The following is a 16,566-nucleotide window of genomic DNA, read 5'->3' as shown; positions in this document are numbered from 1 at the left end:
AAAACGTTCTCGGTCAGAAAGAGAAGAAGCCAACCCCTCTTCTTTGTCTTGGTCATTCTCTTCTAGGATGAAGAAACAAAAGAAAACGAAAACAGTTCTTTTTTACAAACAGATTTAACAGTATTGAACTGATCCTTCAACCAGTTCATTCAAAAGTCCGAACGGACAATATATTTCAACTTGTTGTACCGTATGGATCACCAAGATAGGTTCCTTTTAGTTAGCCCTATCAGGCTCCACGCTACTGTAGCACTGGTACACATGGAGAGACAAAGCCAGCACGGCGATCAACGGTAAAGCAAATACATGAACCTGATGTCTCACGAATTCATCTCTTCTAGTTTCTTCGCAGTAACAAACTGAACCACAAAACGATGAGAAGTGCTATTAAACACAAAATGAGCGGTATAGATTTTGTTTTGCGTCACATACGTACTCCACTTCATTTTGGACCTATCATCAAGATCTTTTATATTGAGATACGAATTCATGATTCACTCGCGTTTGTCGGTAATGGATATCTCAGAGTCTCTGTTACATCTATGTCTCAGCTTTCTCGATGGGCAGAGATGAGCCAGATCAAGAACATTACGAACAGATGAATCACAACAAGAAAACCGGCAGAGATATCCCAAACGTCCAAACGATTTCTTTTATACTGCCTCACTTATTGCTGCTACAGTGCTGGTAAAATTATTTTCTCGGTCTTTTATAAACTGGAGAAGGGTTTGCTGTGTATATCCGGAGTCCTGACAAATGACAAACCTCTCGCATACTATTGATATTACATACTGATGATGTTTCAGGTCTTCAGGATGTCGTAAAATGTGGATGGCCGATTTCTTCTCTTCAGGCAGAGCTCCTGAAAGCAAGGGAAAATAAGGTCACGTTTTTAATTCATGATGAGGGTCCAGAAGTTGACAAACACAGCACAAAAGACTTGATGAAAATAATGCTCGCACTCATAAGGGTGGTGATGCCACTGAATAGTGCTTTTCAGATTCTCTAGACATGCCAAATTTAGAACATTTCATAAATTACTATTTCTTCCCTAACATTTGTATTTGCCTTAGCATATTTTCCCGTTAAAAATTACTCAAAGTAATATGTAGCTTAAGTGTACCTATGCCACGATATAAATAAATGCCCGTAGACAACATAGTGGTGTAAATAAAGTCTCCCCGATGCCTAATGCTAACGGATCAAGATTGCTGAATGTTCAGAGATTCACTCGGGTTCATACAGATGCAGCCTTAATAAGACATGGACTCCTATTAAATATGAGCACATTCTCAATTGGCAAACCACAAATACAGAACCTTTATGACAAATGCGAACATTACCTCTACTGCCGAAGCCACCCTCAATAAGCTAGCCTCGCCCCATGGACGGCCTATCAGTTGCAAGCCGATAGGAAGGCCTTGCTTGTCATGACCAACCTGGGTACAGGACAGGAGTAGCAGCACATATTAGCAATTAATATTTCCCTGCATGTTTTTGAGCTATATTGCAACAAAATCCTGAATGTTTCCTATAATTATTACTAACTACTCCTATAATGTGGAGTAAAAGATACAATTAATACTCGTCATGAGTTGTGACACCACTTACAGGAACACTAATGGCAGGCAAGCCAAGAAGGTTCCCGGCAAAAATGAATTGCATCAGCTTGGCTGCAATAAAGAGATTGAATCAGGAACAGAAAAGGTGCAATTGATCTCTGTAGAACAAAGTACCAATAATTGTACTTGGCAGGTTGGCGTCAAAACAGGTATTAATATAGCTTGCTTAGCAAACTGCTAAACTCATATAAACTATGAAACACAACTCTTCCATATTGCATAGCTACTTTATACTATTGGATTCCAAATAGGAAGAAAATGCCCCCTGTATCTCTCATTCCAACAAGGTTCTAAATAGCTTGTGATATTCTGTTATAGCTTTGTGCGTTCCCACCACAAAAGCGTGATGTCCATGATCTAAATAAGGAAATAGCTAGTGATAGCTTAGCCATAGCTTTTTAGTGTCTTCGCGGCTAAGGCGTGAAAACCGCGTTTAAAACTTCAATCTCCCCTACAAATTTCACATGTAGAGCTGTCATTATTTTATTTTTCTTATTACTACCTCCGTCCGGAAATACTTGTCTTCGAAATAGATAAAAAGGATGCATCTAGAACTAAAATACGTCTAGATACATCTATCTCCCAGACAAGTATTTCTGGACGGAGGGAGTACAAACTTCTTTCTCAAGACAAGACAATGACAGCAGTTTTTTTTTTTTGCGGGTGAATGACAGCAGTTGTTGTGTCAACTAAGAATTGTTTCACATCAACATTTCAGCAGGTTTTATCCAGGATGTTAGCATGGTTTAAAATTGAGTTTGAGATAAGATACAAATCCACGTGTTCAAAAGCTAATGAAAATGCACAATATAATATAGTGAAGAATCTACCTGATACAACATAATCAGACTCTCCTTTCAGAGCACTTGGTGGTATTTTTGGAGCGGTCATGCTGTAAAAAAAAACAGCACATCTCCTTAGTTGTTATAGCAACAGATAATACATATGATAAGAAGCACGAGTACACCATAATTTCTTGAAAACTGGTGCAAACAGGTAAAATTAGGTATGCATCATTCTAAGGAGCATAGATGAACAGAGTCATGTCAGCTGCTCCATGTAATCCCAAATGTGAATTAGTATTGTCAATTTGGTAATTTACAGATATTATCTCGTATTCGAGTCACAAACCGACATGCTTGTGTAGCCCTATATACCCTGAAACTATTAGAAAAATATGTGTCGCCTAGAACTACAACCCATCTACTGGAAGCTAAAAAGCAGAACTTTCCTCATGCACTAGTCTCTTTGACTAGACAAAAACAAGTACGAATGAGGAAGCATGCATACACACGATTAGTAGAAACAAGATGATATAAAACATGGACAGACTGTAGTAAACTTCAAAATCATTTACCCGGTTGTAGGGGTTGCTATGACGTCAACCTTCTTGAAAGCTTCCATGTGATAGTACATTATCCTTCTCCTATAAAAGCCACAGATACCGTAAGCACACAACTGCCAGAACATCTGCCGTGGGAGAAAGGAATACGCACTTGACAGTTCATGGTTCAGATTTCAGACTTAATTGTATTTGTCATACAACAACTATGTGGCATGTGATTTATAGTAACGACTCAATTTCCACGATTTGTGCAACAGTCAGCACATCTAGGAAAATTATTAACTCAGTATGTGACAAACTAGGAGTCTAGTCAAGACCATGACAGATTTTAAAGAAAACTAGCAGCGCTTTCTCGTAGAAGATAATGATGAAACAGGAGCTGCACGACTTCTAGTAGCTATTGAATTATTATAACTTAGTATAAATGTCCACACAATTAATACACTATAAGTATGCCCCATCACCTGGCGTTAGGTATGCTCTGTAATGCAAGTCCTATTTGTTTACTTATCTCTAATCCCCTATTTGTTTTCAAACTATAATGCTAAAGAAAGAACTCCTAACTAGAATATGACATATATGTAGGATGTCATATATAACAATCAGAATTGAATTTTTATATTCAGTAATAACTAGGGTTATTACTAGAAATAACTGATATTATTGAATCAATCTAAATAAGATGCACTGGATAAGGCTTGTGGAAACCTGTGGGGTCATAAGAATAGACATGTTTCCTTTCTTATTAGCTTGATTGGTCATCTTTCTGTGTTATCTGAAACAACCTTACAATCTAAACAGGTTTTATTTTATCTTTCCTATCTACAATCACATTCAAGGTGGTTTCCATAATCAAATAAAACTGCAGAACGAAAAAACCTGGTTCATATGAATGAAGTGCTGTAATGGAAAGATAAATGCCTCGGCTACATTTATACTCATATTCACCTCAGACATTGAGAAGCAACATAATCTGCTGAAGTGAATGACTTAAAAAGTGCCAAACTTGCTCGAGTATCTAACGTCATTTCAGTTCGCCTCCTGGAAGATAGTAGTATTGTGAGATTGATATTACAGAATAGTAAGACTAGCTAAAAAAATACTTCTTGTCTCTCGGGGACCAGAAATTTCAAGTTCTATCTCGTCTTGAAAGGAAATTTTGTATATAACTCATGCTGAGAGCAATATTGATAATCTGATGGCTATATTTTTTGTGAATATATAGATAGACAGGTACCCTGCTTGGTAATGAGCATTCATGTCAGAGAATGCTTCTGAGCCAATAGAGACAAGATGGGCTGTACGCATCTCCTCAAGCTCTGGTAAGATTATCTCTTCTATCTTGAAAAATATTAAACAATACTAGTCAGCTGAGATGTCGAAAAACAATAGAATATGCATATATAGTAGATGCCACACTAACAGAAAAGGAATCTCGTCATAATCATTCAGCAGCTGGGAAAAAAAAGCTTAATTAATACTGCTTGTTGAATAGCTAGAAGCTCCAAATGATGCTCATCAATAATCAGTTGCATCTTACAGGAGTTGTCAAGATGGACATTTTTCTAATTAACACTTAATTGTTTTGACGTAACCATCAACAGAACTATGGTCGCAGTTATTGGAGAGCACAGAGGCATACACCTTACACATGAAAATCTGATTAACGATCAAATGCTTTCATCTAAAGAAGAGATTGTACATTCAAAGTTACGAGACCTAGATAGGTGTGATAATAAGATATGTTTGCGATATAAATGGCTATACCTGACATCCAAAGGTGCTGCCTAGGAGGTTAAGTGCATCTTCACATGTATTTGAGACCTCATTATCAGGGACATCATGAAACCACTGCAGAAGCCAATTTTATCTAAGAAAAGGCACATGTGTACAAAAATAATATTTCACGTGAAAATTTGTACCTCTGTATATTTTCCCACTTTCACTGATTGCAGGATCTTGCTATTCTCGGAGGACACCAAGTTAGGAACACACAGCGGGGACTGTACAGAGAAAAAGGGAAAGAGATGCAGAAGCTATGAGGCTGATAGGATGCAATAAGGCCAGCTATAGATCATAGGTTATGATCCATCCTGGGTAATAATGGAGAAGATTAACATGTGACTGTTGCTGTATTGTGATTACCGTACTGTTGGAGTCTAAAATTTAAATTTCATTTTAGAAAAACAATCACAATCTTTTTTTTCCTACAATTCAGTAATGACTGACATCCGTATTGTTTCTGATTTAAGTAAAAAAAACTGACTAGTATAGTGCAATGACATAGAAGTGATACTAAAGATATTTTAGGGGTTTTAACATACATTCAGTGCTTCTGGTATTTACCAGATGGGAAGTGCTAAAAGAAGAAATAGCTTACAGGTCTCAGAGTAAGTTTGTCCATAGGTCTAGAACCTGCTAGTGCAGAATACCTGAAATGCCATAAGACATGGTGTAAGACTGTAAGTAGTAAATACATAACTTCCAAGCAGAGGGTATTGACTGTTGAGTGTTCATAAATGACAAGTATTCAGTTGTACCCACCCAACCAGATAGTTAGATATATAACTTATATCATTAAGGGAAATAAGAGATTTGACAAACTTCCAACTTTAACAAAGATAGCTAAACAGACTCATGCAACCTCACGGTCTCATCTAGCAAGCCAAAATGCTTACAATAGCACAGAATCCTCTACTGATGATGTAAGAGGTGAAGCAACTTCAACTGTCCCAGCATCACAAACGACCCTGCAAATAAGATATAAAATTATGCGTACTCACAATCTATTATATTATTATTAAAACAAAAGGCAACTAAGCCATCTTGCGTCGTAATTACTATCTTGCTAGGTTTAGTAGTCATAACTGTTCGGAATCCACAAAGCATCCTGACCAACGGTCAGAATTTTTGAACATGTCCTTCAGTTTATTCGAGACTTGAGTAAAACTCAGGTTGGAGAAGAATATGGTCCCTGGGTTCCCTTTATTGGAACTATGTTCCTTCTTATTTTTGTTTCGAATTGGTGGTGCTCTTTATATTTGTACATTAAATTTAAACCAAAATCCTGAACAGGGTACCAGTAAATCTGGTAACCGGTGTTTCCCTGGTTTAAGAACATATGGAGTGTTAAAGAAAGGCTACGCGCGCTTACTTAAATGGCTTAAAAAGGTTATCCTAATCCAAGTAAATTATGAAGCCCAAAAGAAATGTAACCGTAAAATCACAAAACTACAGGTATTTTGCACAGACTATTCAAAACCATGGATTTATGCATCTATTGCACATAGCTAGCAAGAAGCTTTCGCATAGCAAAACTCCAAATTTAAAGTTGAACCGTCACCTGCAACAATATTAATCAACACATTGCAACCCGTACGCCCTTGCTGAAACCTCCATTACAGGTAGGTACTAGGCCAAGAGGCTGACAGGTGGGCCAGTTACAGTCCAGCCTTAAAACTGGAGCCTTGTGACAGTTTATAAGAATATTTGTAGTTTCACAAATTTTACTCTATCTTATAAACTGGAGTTGGTGAGGCGCGGCCCATCTCCCATCTTTGTTTATCACCTTGCTAAAAGTCTCTTAAAAAAACAAATTAACTAACTGAAAGACACGAATCTCCCCCACAAACTGACTTAACGAAAATGGAGCATCACAGGAATAACAATGCAGAGGCGTGAATCGAGTGACACTGGCCTATGTGGGACTCGGATGAGAGTGAAGGCATAGCTGAGGTGTGGAGCAGCCTTAGATGGTGACAGTGACAGTGACTTGATCGGATATATACTTTTATCTGTAGCAAAGTAAATGCTAGAAGTACATATCAACTAGGAACTAATCTTAGTTACCCAGTCATATCTGTGCGCCCGAATGTTGTTTTCAAACCAACAATGCCACATAGGGAGGATGGTATTCGAACTGAGCCTGTAAGAAAGAAAAGGTCCCAATTAGAGACTAGTACAGAAAGGAATGTAGTGTTAATGAATGTCACAGCTTTATATGTACAAACCTCCGCCGTCTGTTCCAATCGCTCCTGAGCATAACCCTGATGAGACAAGTGCAGCTGGACCAGATGAAGAACCACCAGTATATCTATCGATTGAATGTGGATTTCTTACTGTCCTGCAATAAATAATTATGAAAATATGAAGATAAAGTGACAAACATCAGAAAATAAGTAGACTAGATAAACAATGTAGGATGACTTCAAATTGCAAATTCATTTTCCATTTCCTTTTCATAATGTGATCGTTTCCGATGATACTGCTAGAGCATAATGTTTGTAGGCATCCGAGAGTTCTGATTCATTGTCAAGCTTTACAATTACTCAGCTGAGTTTGCTTCTAGGAAATAGCTAACAAATATGTTCCCCTCTTCCATTGCAAGACTTTAGGCAAGGCAAAAGAATGATCTAGATGTTGTTAGACATTCATGTTTGCAGCATGTCAAAAAAAAGAGTATGAAATGTTAACCAGGTAACACTCCACCAGTTCAACATAGATGAGAACATGATAAGTTTTAACACCTTCAATAAAACTCATGTGTCCCTAGACTGTAGATTCCATGTAAGTAAGCATTTCAGACAGAATAGCAGCCACTTAGTTATTAACTGTACCCATAGTTTGGATTGTTTCCAGTGACCCCAAGGCCTAGCTCGTGCATATTTGCTTTTCCAATAAAGATCACTCCACATTTCCGTAAACGAGAAACAGAGACAGCATCTTTCTCCACAGGGCGGATTTCGTCAAAAAATGTGGTGGCACCTGAATTCAAATAGAGGAACATAATATAGAATGTACATCTCGGACACAGTAAAAAAAATGGCTAGTACAGTCGAGTGAACTAACTCTTTGATGGATATGGCAAGCAATCAATGTCATCCTTAACGGCGAAAAAGATCCCGTCCAGAACAGAAATTGGACTTCCTGGGCACAAGAAACAACACATATCAAGAAAACAGGATTGAGGTAAATGGACTTTCCACCTGATGTCTGTTCGTTTCAACAATGATGAACTAAAGCAGCAAGGTTGGTTTGGGTGTAGACCTTGCTCAAATCTCTTTGTAGAAGCATCAGCTTGCTTCCTCAGGTCGTTGGCGTTAAAATGGATCAGCATTGGCATCGGAGGCTTCTTATTGTTCCACTCCTCCACGCCCGCTATGACAAGCTCTGCAACCTACTCAGCGGTCAAGGTTTAACACCACAAATGCAAGGAGAGCAAGCAGCATTGTTCTGTACAATACATTCCAGTGAGCTACTCACAGCTGACGGCGTCGTGATCCCAGACCGGTACGCATACGCAAAGTCGCGGATCTTCCAGTAGAGGAAGGGATTTTTCTCATCGGCCGATGTGAAACGCCCCGACGGGTCATACGGAGCGAGGCAACTAAGTGCCTCCTCAACTCTGTCCACAGGGTCCCTGTCGTCCCCCAGGGCCACAACCCCATGTTCAGGCTCTGGTAAATTGGGAGCAACAGCAATTAACAACAGCATACCCTTTTTTTTACCTTATACATATAACTTTCACATGATTAAAAAAGCTGCAATAGGGAATTTTCTTTCTGTTTCCAGTCAAAAAAAGATGCAAGAGGCCCAAATACAGGGTGTCTTGTGGACACAGGGGTACTTCAAAATAGTGCTGACACATCTGAATAACTGAATTGGGCAGATTATTTGTGTAGACAAAATCGAGCAAACCATTCAGGTGTGTTTCTGCAGGAAACATATGTCTTTCTGTGCCTTATTCAGTCCCATCAGCAGAACTTATTTTTTCGGCGAGAGTTCCAGCTGAACTTGACTGAATCAAAAGTAGTAGCGCAATTATTATTAAGAAAAAGTCAATTAGTGTTTGTTTGTTTTTGTCCTGTCTGCTTCCTTGCTTGCGGAGCTGAACAACGACCGGCGACAATTTCAAAGGAACAGGCAGAGACAGAGACAGAGGGTACGACCAGAGAAGAGAGCATACCCTGCGGCGGGTACTCCGGGTAGAACATGGGCCGCTCCGGGATCACCGTGTGCTGCAGCATCTGCTCCGCCCCCGAGAAAGACCAGAAACCGCGATGAGCGCAACGGAATCGCCGGGTAAAAAACGGAAATTTGAGGAAGGAGGCGGACCTGCGTCATGTTGTTCTGCTTCTTGAGGATGGAGGTGACGAGGGGGCCGAGGAGCGGGGACTCGAGGAGCCAGACGAAGGCCCGGAGCGGGAACCCCGTGAGGTGCGGCGCCTGCAGCTCCGCCGGCTTGTACCGCACGGCGGCGACGTCCACCTCCTCCACCGGCGCCATCGCGCGCGGCATCCCCTTCCCCCTGCCGCCGGATCCGCCGCCCATCTGATTGATCTCGGTCCGGTCGGCGGGGGCAGGGGCGGAGTGAATGCGGAACTGCGAGCGCGCGGCGGGAACTAATGCGCGGCCGCGGGCGGCGGTGAGTGGGGTTTTATGGGGTAGGGGTGGTGGGGTGGGGGTGGCGAGTGGAGACGATGACCGGGGACGGAGGATGGATTGGACGGATGGCGAGAAAATAATGGCCGTTGCAGCTGCCACTTGCCGGCCGAGGTAGGAGTAGCAGTACTGCGGCCAGAATTAGGATGGCGCACATGTAAATGTACCAGCGACCCAGTCGACTCCACGACAAGGCGATCAATTCGCCTCTAGGACCACCAAAGTTCGTGGCCTCAGCTAGGTAAGAAAAATTGCATATTTTTTTCTAATAAACACAATACAATCACATGCGCTCGTCGTTATGAACGCACTATACGCACACACCTACCCCTATGAGCATATCCGAGTGACTGGGTCGTCATAATATCCTGATATTGACGGAATCACTAGAGGCGTCTGATATTCGACCGGAAAGTCTCCTCATACTGGACGAACATCGGTGGAAGCCTGAAATGAAGCCAGGAAAATGCGAGCATCAATGCCAAGTTTAGGACTTGAACCCTGATGGGCTAGTTCCACTACAAGTAAGATTTGGTCATCGTCGTCAGACAACTTGCCATCGATCGTGAGTGGCATCGCTGATATAGAGTCGTGTTTCCTCGCCAGGCTAAAAAATGTCTACTTTGTTGGTCCACCCTCATCTTGCCTTCTCATTGCTCGTAGAGCACTGGATCTTTCTTGTCTACAATCCACGCTCACACCCCCTTCCCCTGCCCAATTCTCGCCAACCAGCCATTGGCTGAGTTTCGGTCTTACGTTTGTAGGTGCCTCTAAAGTAGGCCACTCCAACCTCGCCTTGGAATAGAAAGCATTTTTTTGCGAATAAACTCTTATATTACTAAAAAAAAAATAGGGATTACAATCACACATGACAATGTTCATGACCTCATCTAGACCAGACCCTAGATACACCATGGTTTGGCCCTATGTTCTACCAAAGTTATTCACTAATCAACACCAACATCTATATGGCATGACAATGTGCGCTCCTCCCGTCCACTAAATCAACGTGTTACAACCACGACAAAACATTCTAGGTCAAGTCAGACATCTTGACCATTCATCTGTTGGCGGTCACCCCTGCCATAGGCAACAAGATTGTTTCATTTCATGGTCTTATGTGCAACCTACTCGCTCTGTTTAGTCTATTTTAAGCTATCCCATTGTACATGTACATTTATATATTAGGTTGGAGTTATACGTGTTTCACCCAACACCTAACCATCTGCATATTTAAAGCAGTGGTAGTCTTGTACACATGATCCATCGATTTCCATAGGGATAGTGGTGTATGGTGAAAGATGGGAGAAGGTTAGCTACATATCAACGAGACAGATCAGCAAGAGAAGGATAAAGAGAGTCCAGTAGAACCCAGAGGGGAAAGGCAAACATAGGGCTAGATTTGAACCATATCAATAGTGTCTACATGGATAGCTTTAAAACTGAAATCCACCGACAAGAGTTTAATTTCAAAATAAAACATCTTTCTATTTTAAAAAAGTATCATTGCCTCTTTAGATTAGGGAGAATTTAGGCGACTGAAATACAACGTTATTCTAGCATAAATGTAAGAGAATTCCATGAGACCCGAATGATACTTGGAGGACTCTTGTTCCATGGCTTAAATCAGGTGAGTTAGCGGTCACTAATAATAATCTAATATGTAGACTCATGTGTCAGTGACCTCAAAGTCACATGACTTGATGTTTAGTTGTGTTGTCTTTCTCAAGTTTAACTGGAAACCACCAACAGGTCAATATCTTTTTATTGGCCCGCACAGTGGGAGAATGCAAGGTCAAGAATATATATCCAATGGAAACAAATACGACGTAGCGGGCTATTTGTAAGTCGTTTTAAAACATGATGCCAGACAATTTTTTTGACCGTTGAATCTTGATCGGACGGCTGTTGCGTCGCCTTCTACCTCCAGCCTCCTTCCTCCTTCTGTACCGCCCACAACCACCGGCTCTGCAGTAGAAGCTGTCTATCGTGTTCTCGTGACTACGCATGGGTACGCGCCAAGCGGGAACGCGTACAACGGCTTCATTTTCTTGTGCCCAAATCTAACACGACGCCTAGTTTTCAAAACGAATGGACAAGATGCATGCGTCACATGTTCTAGAAATTTGGGATTTTCCTTTGCTCAGGTTCTCTCCTGGTTACGTACTCCCCCGGCGGGCCGGAAAAACATCGGCATCTGACGCATACAGTGCTAAAAAGAAAAATAACCTGGTTGATGTATCGATGGAAAGAAAATAAAAACCCGGGAAGAAGAGAGGATATACATGGAGGAAGAATACAATATACCAGTACTCCGTATTCCACAATCGAACGTCATCCAATTTCTAGGCTTTATTTTTTATGAGCCACCTTAAAGGTCCACAAAGTTGCATCTTAGCAATGGAGCAGCGTCGAGCTCGGGTGAGAAGGTAATTCGTCATTCTTTTCTTTGGTGGCTGCTATGATAGTGCCGGAGGCAAGTGACATGCGTTGGTGTCGAGTTCAAAGATGTTTTGCTATCTTTTCTGTTTTGTCATATCGGTCTTTAAGTAATTTATAATTTGTTCTTTATAATATAAATGATACACGTATTATCATGAAAAAAACTGTTAACCAACGTAGGCGTTGGTTGCATCGATCGCGCGGGAACGGAGACGGACACAAATGGAGGCTCGCGTGACGTTGCGTGACGGCGGGCGGAGATAGCAACACGGATGATGTTGTTGTTGCTGTTGCTGTTGCATCAACAAGGTAGAGCCGCCGCCGCCGCCGCCAGTACGTGGTCATCGCGTCATTGGTGTTTCCTGGGGACCAAAAAAGCGTTGGTGTAAGCAGCATGTCTGCATGTGCAATGATAAGCACTGTCATTACAAAGAAAAATGCATGGCTATCATTACAAATTAGTACCTCGGGTTAGATTTCAAACCAATACGTGGAGAATATACCGCAGGGAATACGAGCTATGACACCGGTACCCCTTAATTACAGCATTTTCAATGGTTGTAAGATAGTTGTTGATAGACTTTGTTACGTATATAGTAAAAATTTTGATGATGTGTCATACAATAAATGAGGAAAGAAAAAAAGATTGTATGTACATGAATCAACATCCCTGACACAAGTTTCAATATAGAATGAGAGAACACCTTATTTATTATCTTGCATCCTATTGAATAAATTAGATACAACTCATTGTGAAATAACGGAACGCTTGCTAGCAAGAAACAGGGAAAAGTTTCGTCTGGCCCGACTCAGCACCTCCCGTCGTCACGTCGCGCGTGACAACGACTGCAGCCGTAAACAAGTTCCGTCTAGCCTCCCCGTTGGGTGGACGGACACACGGGACACGGCGGTAGACTCGATCCGTGAGAAAAGAGCGAGCTAGGCACCTCCGTCCGTCAACCATCCCGGTTCCCGGGTCCCAGCATTGCCCTATCCATCGTCCACCACGACGCCTATCCTATCCTCTGGACTTTTCCCATCCTTCTAGAACGAAGCACGCACGCACGCACACCAACGGGGATCAGCATGACACATCTTCTTGGAGCATCCGTACAAATATGGCTTCATTTTTCCGACCCGCCTTGACTATGCCATTCCCGTTCTAGAAGCAAGGTTCCTCCGTCGCGATTGCACCATGACCAAACCTCCGTTTTTTTCTTTCCAGAAGTAGACGTAGCAGGGCTTCACAGTTGCATACGGCTCTCTTTTTCCCTCTTGCAAAGGTGTTATCACTCGCTACTCGCTTCAAGGCTTCCTCTCAAAGTTTGACATCATAATTAAGAGCGTGTGGTTCAGTTTGCGGTTACTAGACGCGGTGCAATGGTCCACCTGATTCTGGTATGGTAATATAGTACCTTCCTTTTTTTCCTAAATAAATGGAGGAAAAAGGATTTCCATCATCCCTTGACTGACAAAGGAGAAAAATAATGATAGTGGTTAGTAGGAAAAAATATACTATTAAAATGTGATGAATACTTATAATCTGTTTTTTGCGGGAGGGGGGGGGGGGTTATATAATCTGGTTCCTCAGCTAATCTTTTTATGTTCTATATCATAGATATAAAAGAAAGAACACCATTGATGCCCCCCCCCCCCCCCTCAGTTGCCCAGAATCCTGCACGCACCAGAGTAACCATCGCGTGCTGGAAAGAAAATGCCATGGTGTGATCGAGGAACATGAGCTCATTGGAGCAGCACCCATGCTTCAATGCTGACAATCAAGTAAGAGCATCTACCACCCGGACTTTACAAATCCGGCATGGTCTTAAACGTTCATGAACGCACGCTGCCACCCTTGGGCGTGACCGCGGATAGCGCCAGACGACTCATATGATATGTCAGCCAACCACACTACTCAAATCTAGACCCGTAAATCCATGCACGTCCATTATACACGTGAATATCACACGTAAATATCATTTGTTGATAGCGAAAATGCATAGTTCGAACATAAAAATTATTGTAAGTGCACAATTCAAACATTAGCTATTTGGCATCCATTGTGGGTCTCACATATGCTCCACGAGACACCGAGTAGTTGCGCGTGTACCTGATAATTTCAAAGATTCGGATGCATCTGCAAAAGAAAAAGGTAAGCTGATCGACATCTTGTTATTTTGGGGTGTGGACTTGTTCCCCAAGGTTCTCAAAATCATGGGTTCGGGCTGCCCGCCACCCTCGTCCTTGACAATCATATTTGTGCAAAATGATACAACATATCATCAGATGCCACAAAATTTCTGATTCCCACGTCATTGCATTTTCATGAACAATTCCTTAACAAGTTTGGAGCACTCCAAATGCTCTTTCCACATCCCTCCTAGATGCTTCTTGCATTGTTGCAAGGTGGTTTGTTTGTTGAATTATTGCATGGTGACCATACAAGTGACGTACATAAGAGTTGGATATAAGAAGTAGCGGGCGCATAGTAGCACACATAGTAGGTTTTGTAAAAAAAGAAGCATTGCAACACATGGGCATATGTACTAGCATAGATATATGGAAGGACAGTTCACCATACAAAGGGTCTGTTTGGTTAGTGGCCTGGGCTTCATGCCTCGGAAAAGAGGCTGCATGGTTTGAGCCTGGTACTTCTTTGTTTTGTGCCTGGTGAGGCTGACATGGCGTACATGTGTTTTTGTTGTTGTCCTGGCCTGAAGTAGCATTAAAAATAATATAGTATCATCATTGAAGCCTTGTAACTGCAAAAAGATTTGGAAACATCGGCTCATTACCACCAGGCAGCTAGCCAGGCGTCCTTTTCTAAACGCCTCGCCCAGGCTAAGCAATATGCCTAGGTCACACTCCATGCTAAGAAAATTGTGAGGCCACCAGGGCAGGCTAGCTGCTACTTTCCCAGGACAGTAACCAAACACTCCTCGGGCAACTTTCAGGCAGGCTCCAAGCCAGACAAAATTTGACGTGGACATCATCCAAACAGGTCAATAGTGTCCACAATATTGTCTATTGATGATATGGTTAAATGATACATCCAAAGCTATTGGATATGCCCTCACAACATGTGACAACAATCGAGCACCCAATGGTCATGACATGACTACCTGAGCAATTGTTTGTACAATGGGGAACAGAGAATGATTCCTGCCACCATCTTTGTCATGCACTGCTCATGGATATGCACTGCTCATGATTCCTGCCACCATCTTTGTCATGCACTGCTCATGGAAGAAGTGCCCGCATGAAACACAATGTGGAATTCGTATATGCATATGGTGCACGTTGAATACGGGTTATCATGATCGATGTTAGTGCAGTGTTAACGGAGTAAAACAAGTGTACCACTAGCAAACCTATGTGAAGGTCAAAACAGGCGGGGGGGGGGGGCATCCGCCCCCATCCCATTGTGTACTTGCCACCTTTGGAACCGACATGCACAAATGCGCGAGAAACATCTTAATTAGTTGTCTGTTACTTTTATAATACTCCCTCCATTCCACAATGTAGTGCTTCCTCTATCCCCGTGCTTCAACTTTGACTGTAAATTTAACTAGCAAGACCGATTGCGGCGGGAGCAAAAGTTATATCAGTGAATTCATATTCGATAGAAGTTTTTAATTATGTAACTTTTTCTCCCGTCACAGTTGGTCTCGTTTGTTAAATTTATGGTCAAAGTTCGACCCAGGGAAGCGCGGGCGCACTATATTTTGGAATGAAGGAAGTACAAAGTTCTTATATGTGAACTTACATAACTAAATGCATCCAAACTTGATGAAAAAAAAGAGACTTCAATGTCTAGTACTAGATCTTAAGAATATGTGTAACCAATTATGGAATGTATAAGTGATGTAATGGCGGCTTGGGGCTATGACGATTGGACAAAGTTTGGCAAACGGCTAGGTTGTTCAAGTGGGACATGCAAGCTTTCTTAGCATAATTGTATAGGCGGGTGTGTAGCTAGTAATTCACATTGTAGGTGGGCTATTGTACCTTGCTTGTAACTTGGTAGGCGGGCTTCTATACCCCTTCTTCTATCAATATATGATACACATGCTTATGCGTATTCTAAAAAAATATTATTGAACGTAGCCACGCCCATGTATAGTTCAATCAACTATAAAGCAAACTGAATCATACAATCTCGAAAATAGGTTTTTAGGATTGATTGAAACCGTGTGTATGGCACATTCAAGGATCAATTAATTGTAAAGCGATCAATCAAAGTACTTATAAGCTGACCAGAATTTTAGGGAAAAACAAATTATTAACATCAAGTATACCTTTAAAGCTTAATTTAACGTTTTTGTAAAATAAAGAATAACAATATGGCTAATGAAACTCTAATAGCAATAATTTTGACAATACTTTATTTTGCACTCGCGCGATAAAAAATAATTGAAATCCATGTAATTTCTTCGGTTATTTATCGAGGGTGGCAAAAAAATAATGACCGCAAACCAAGCGGCCGGCTTGGTAAGCTACCGATAAGAAAATTGCAAGCAAAGAAATAATAATTACTCCCTCCGTCCCATAATATAAGAACGTTTTTGACACTACACTAGTGTCAAAAACGTTCTTATATTATGGGACAGAGAGAGTAGATATCATGACTTCTAAAAGACATGATATCATGACTTCTAAAAGACCTCTACCCTCTGCACTTCGGGATACTATGCATGCTCTGCATAGTTGGAGCAG

General features: G+C 41.4%; 1 protein-coding gene across 1 annotated transcript; it reads right to left on the bottom strand.

The window, feature by feature from the left end:
- Window positions 1–627: 627 nt before the first annotated feature.
- On the bottom strand, window positions 628–9,441 carry FAAH (fatty acid amide hydrolase). Its single transcript, XM_048698253.2, has 19 exons — window positions 9,082–9,441; window positions 8,933–8,993; window positions 8,230–8,423; window positions 8,014–8,143; window positions 7,816–7,893; window positions 7,584–7,731; window positions 6,978–7,090; window positions 6,817–6,892; window positions 5,646–5,717; window positions 5,348–5,399; window positions 4,890–4,970; window positions 4,735–4,818; window positions 4,205–4,308; window positions 3,916–4,008; window positions 2,980–3,048; window positions 2,453–2,514; window positions 1,612–1,673; window positions 1,344–1,439; window positions 628–862 (listed from the first exon to the last, which is right to left on the bottom strand). Exons 1-19 carry the CDS (start codon window positions 9,295–9,297, stop codon window positions 803–805), a joined length of 1,851 nt encoding a protein of 616 aa, XP_048554210.1. The 5' UTR covers window positions 9,298–9,441; the 3' UTR covers window positions 628–802.
- Between the last annotated feature and the right edge of the window lie 7,125 nt (window positions 9,442–16,566).

Source organism: Triticum urartu, chromosome 2A (assembly GCF_056163025.1).
Source record: "Triticum urartu cultivar PI428250 chromosome 2A, HENAU_Tu73, whole genome shotgun sequence".
Classification (NCBI taxonomy): Eukaryota; Viridiplantae; Streptophyta; class Magnoliopsida; order Poales; family Poaceae; genus Triticum; species Triticum urartu.
This window is presented reverse-complemented; position numbering and strand designations above follow the sequence as displayed.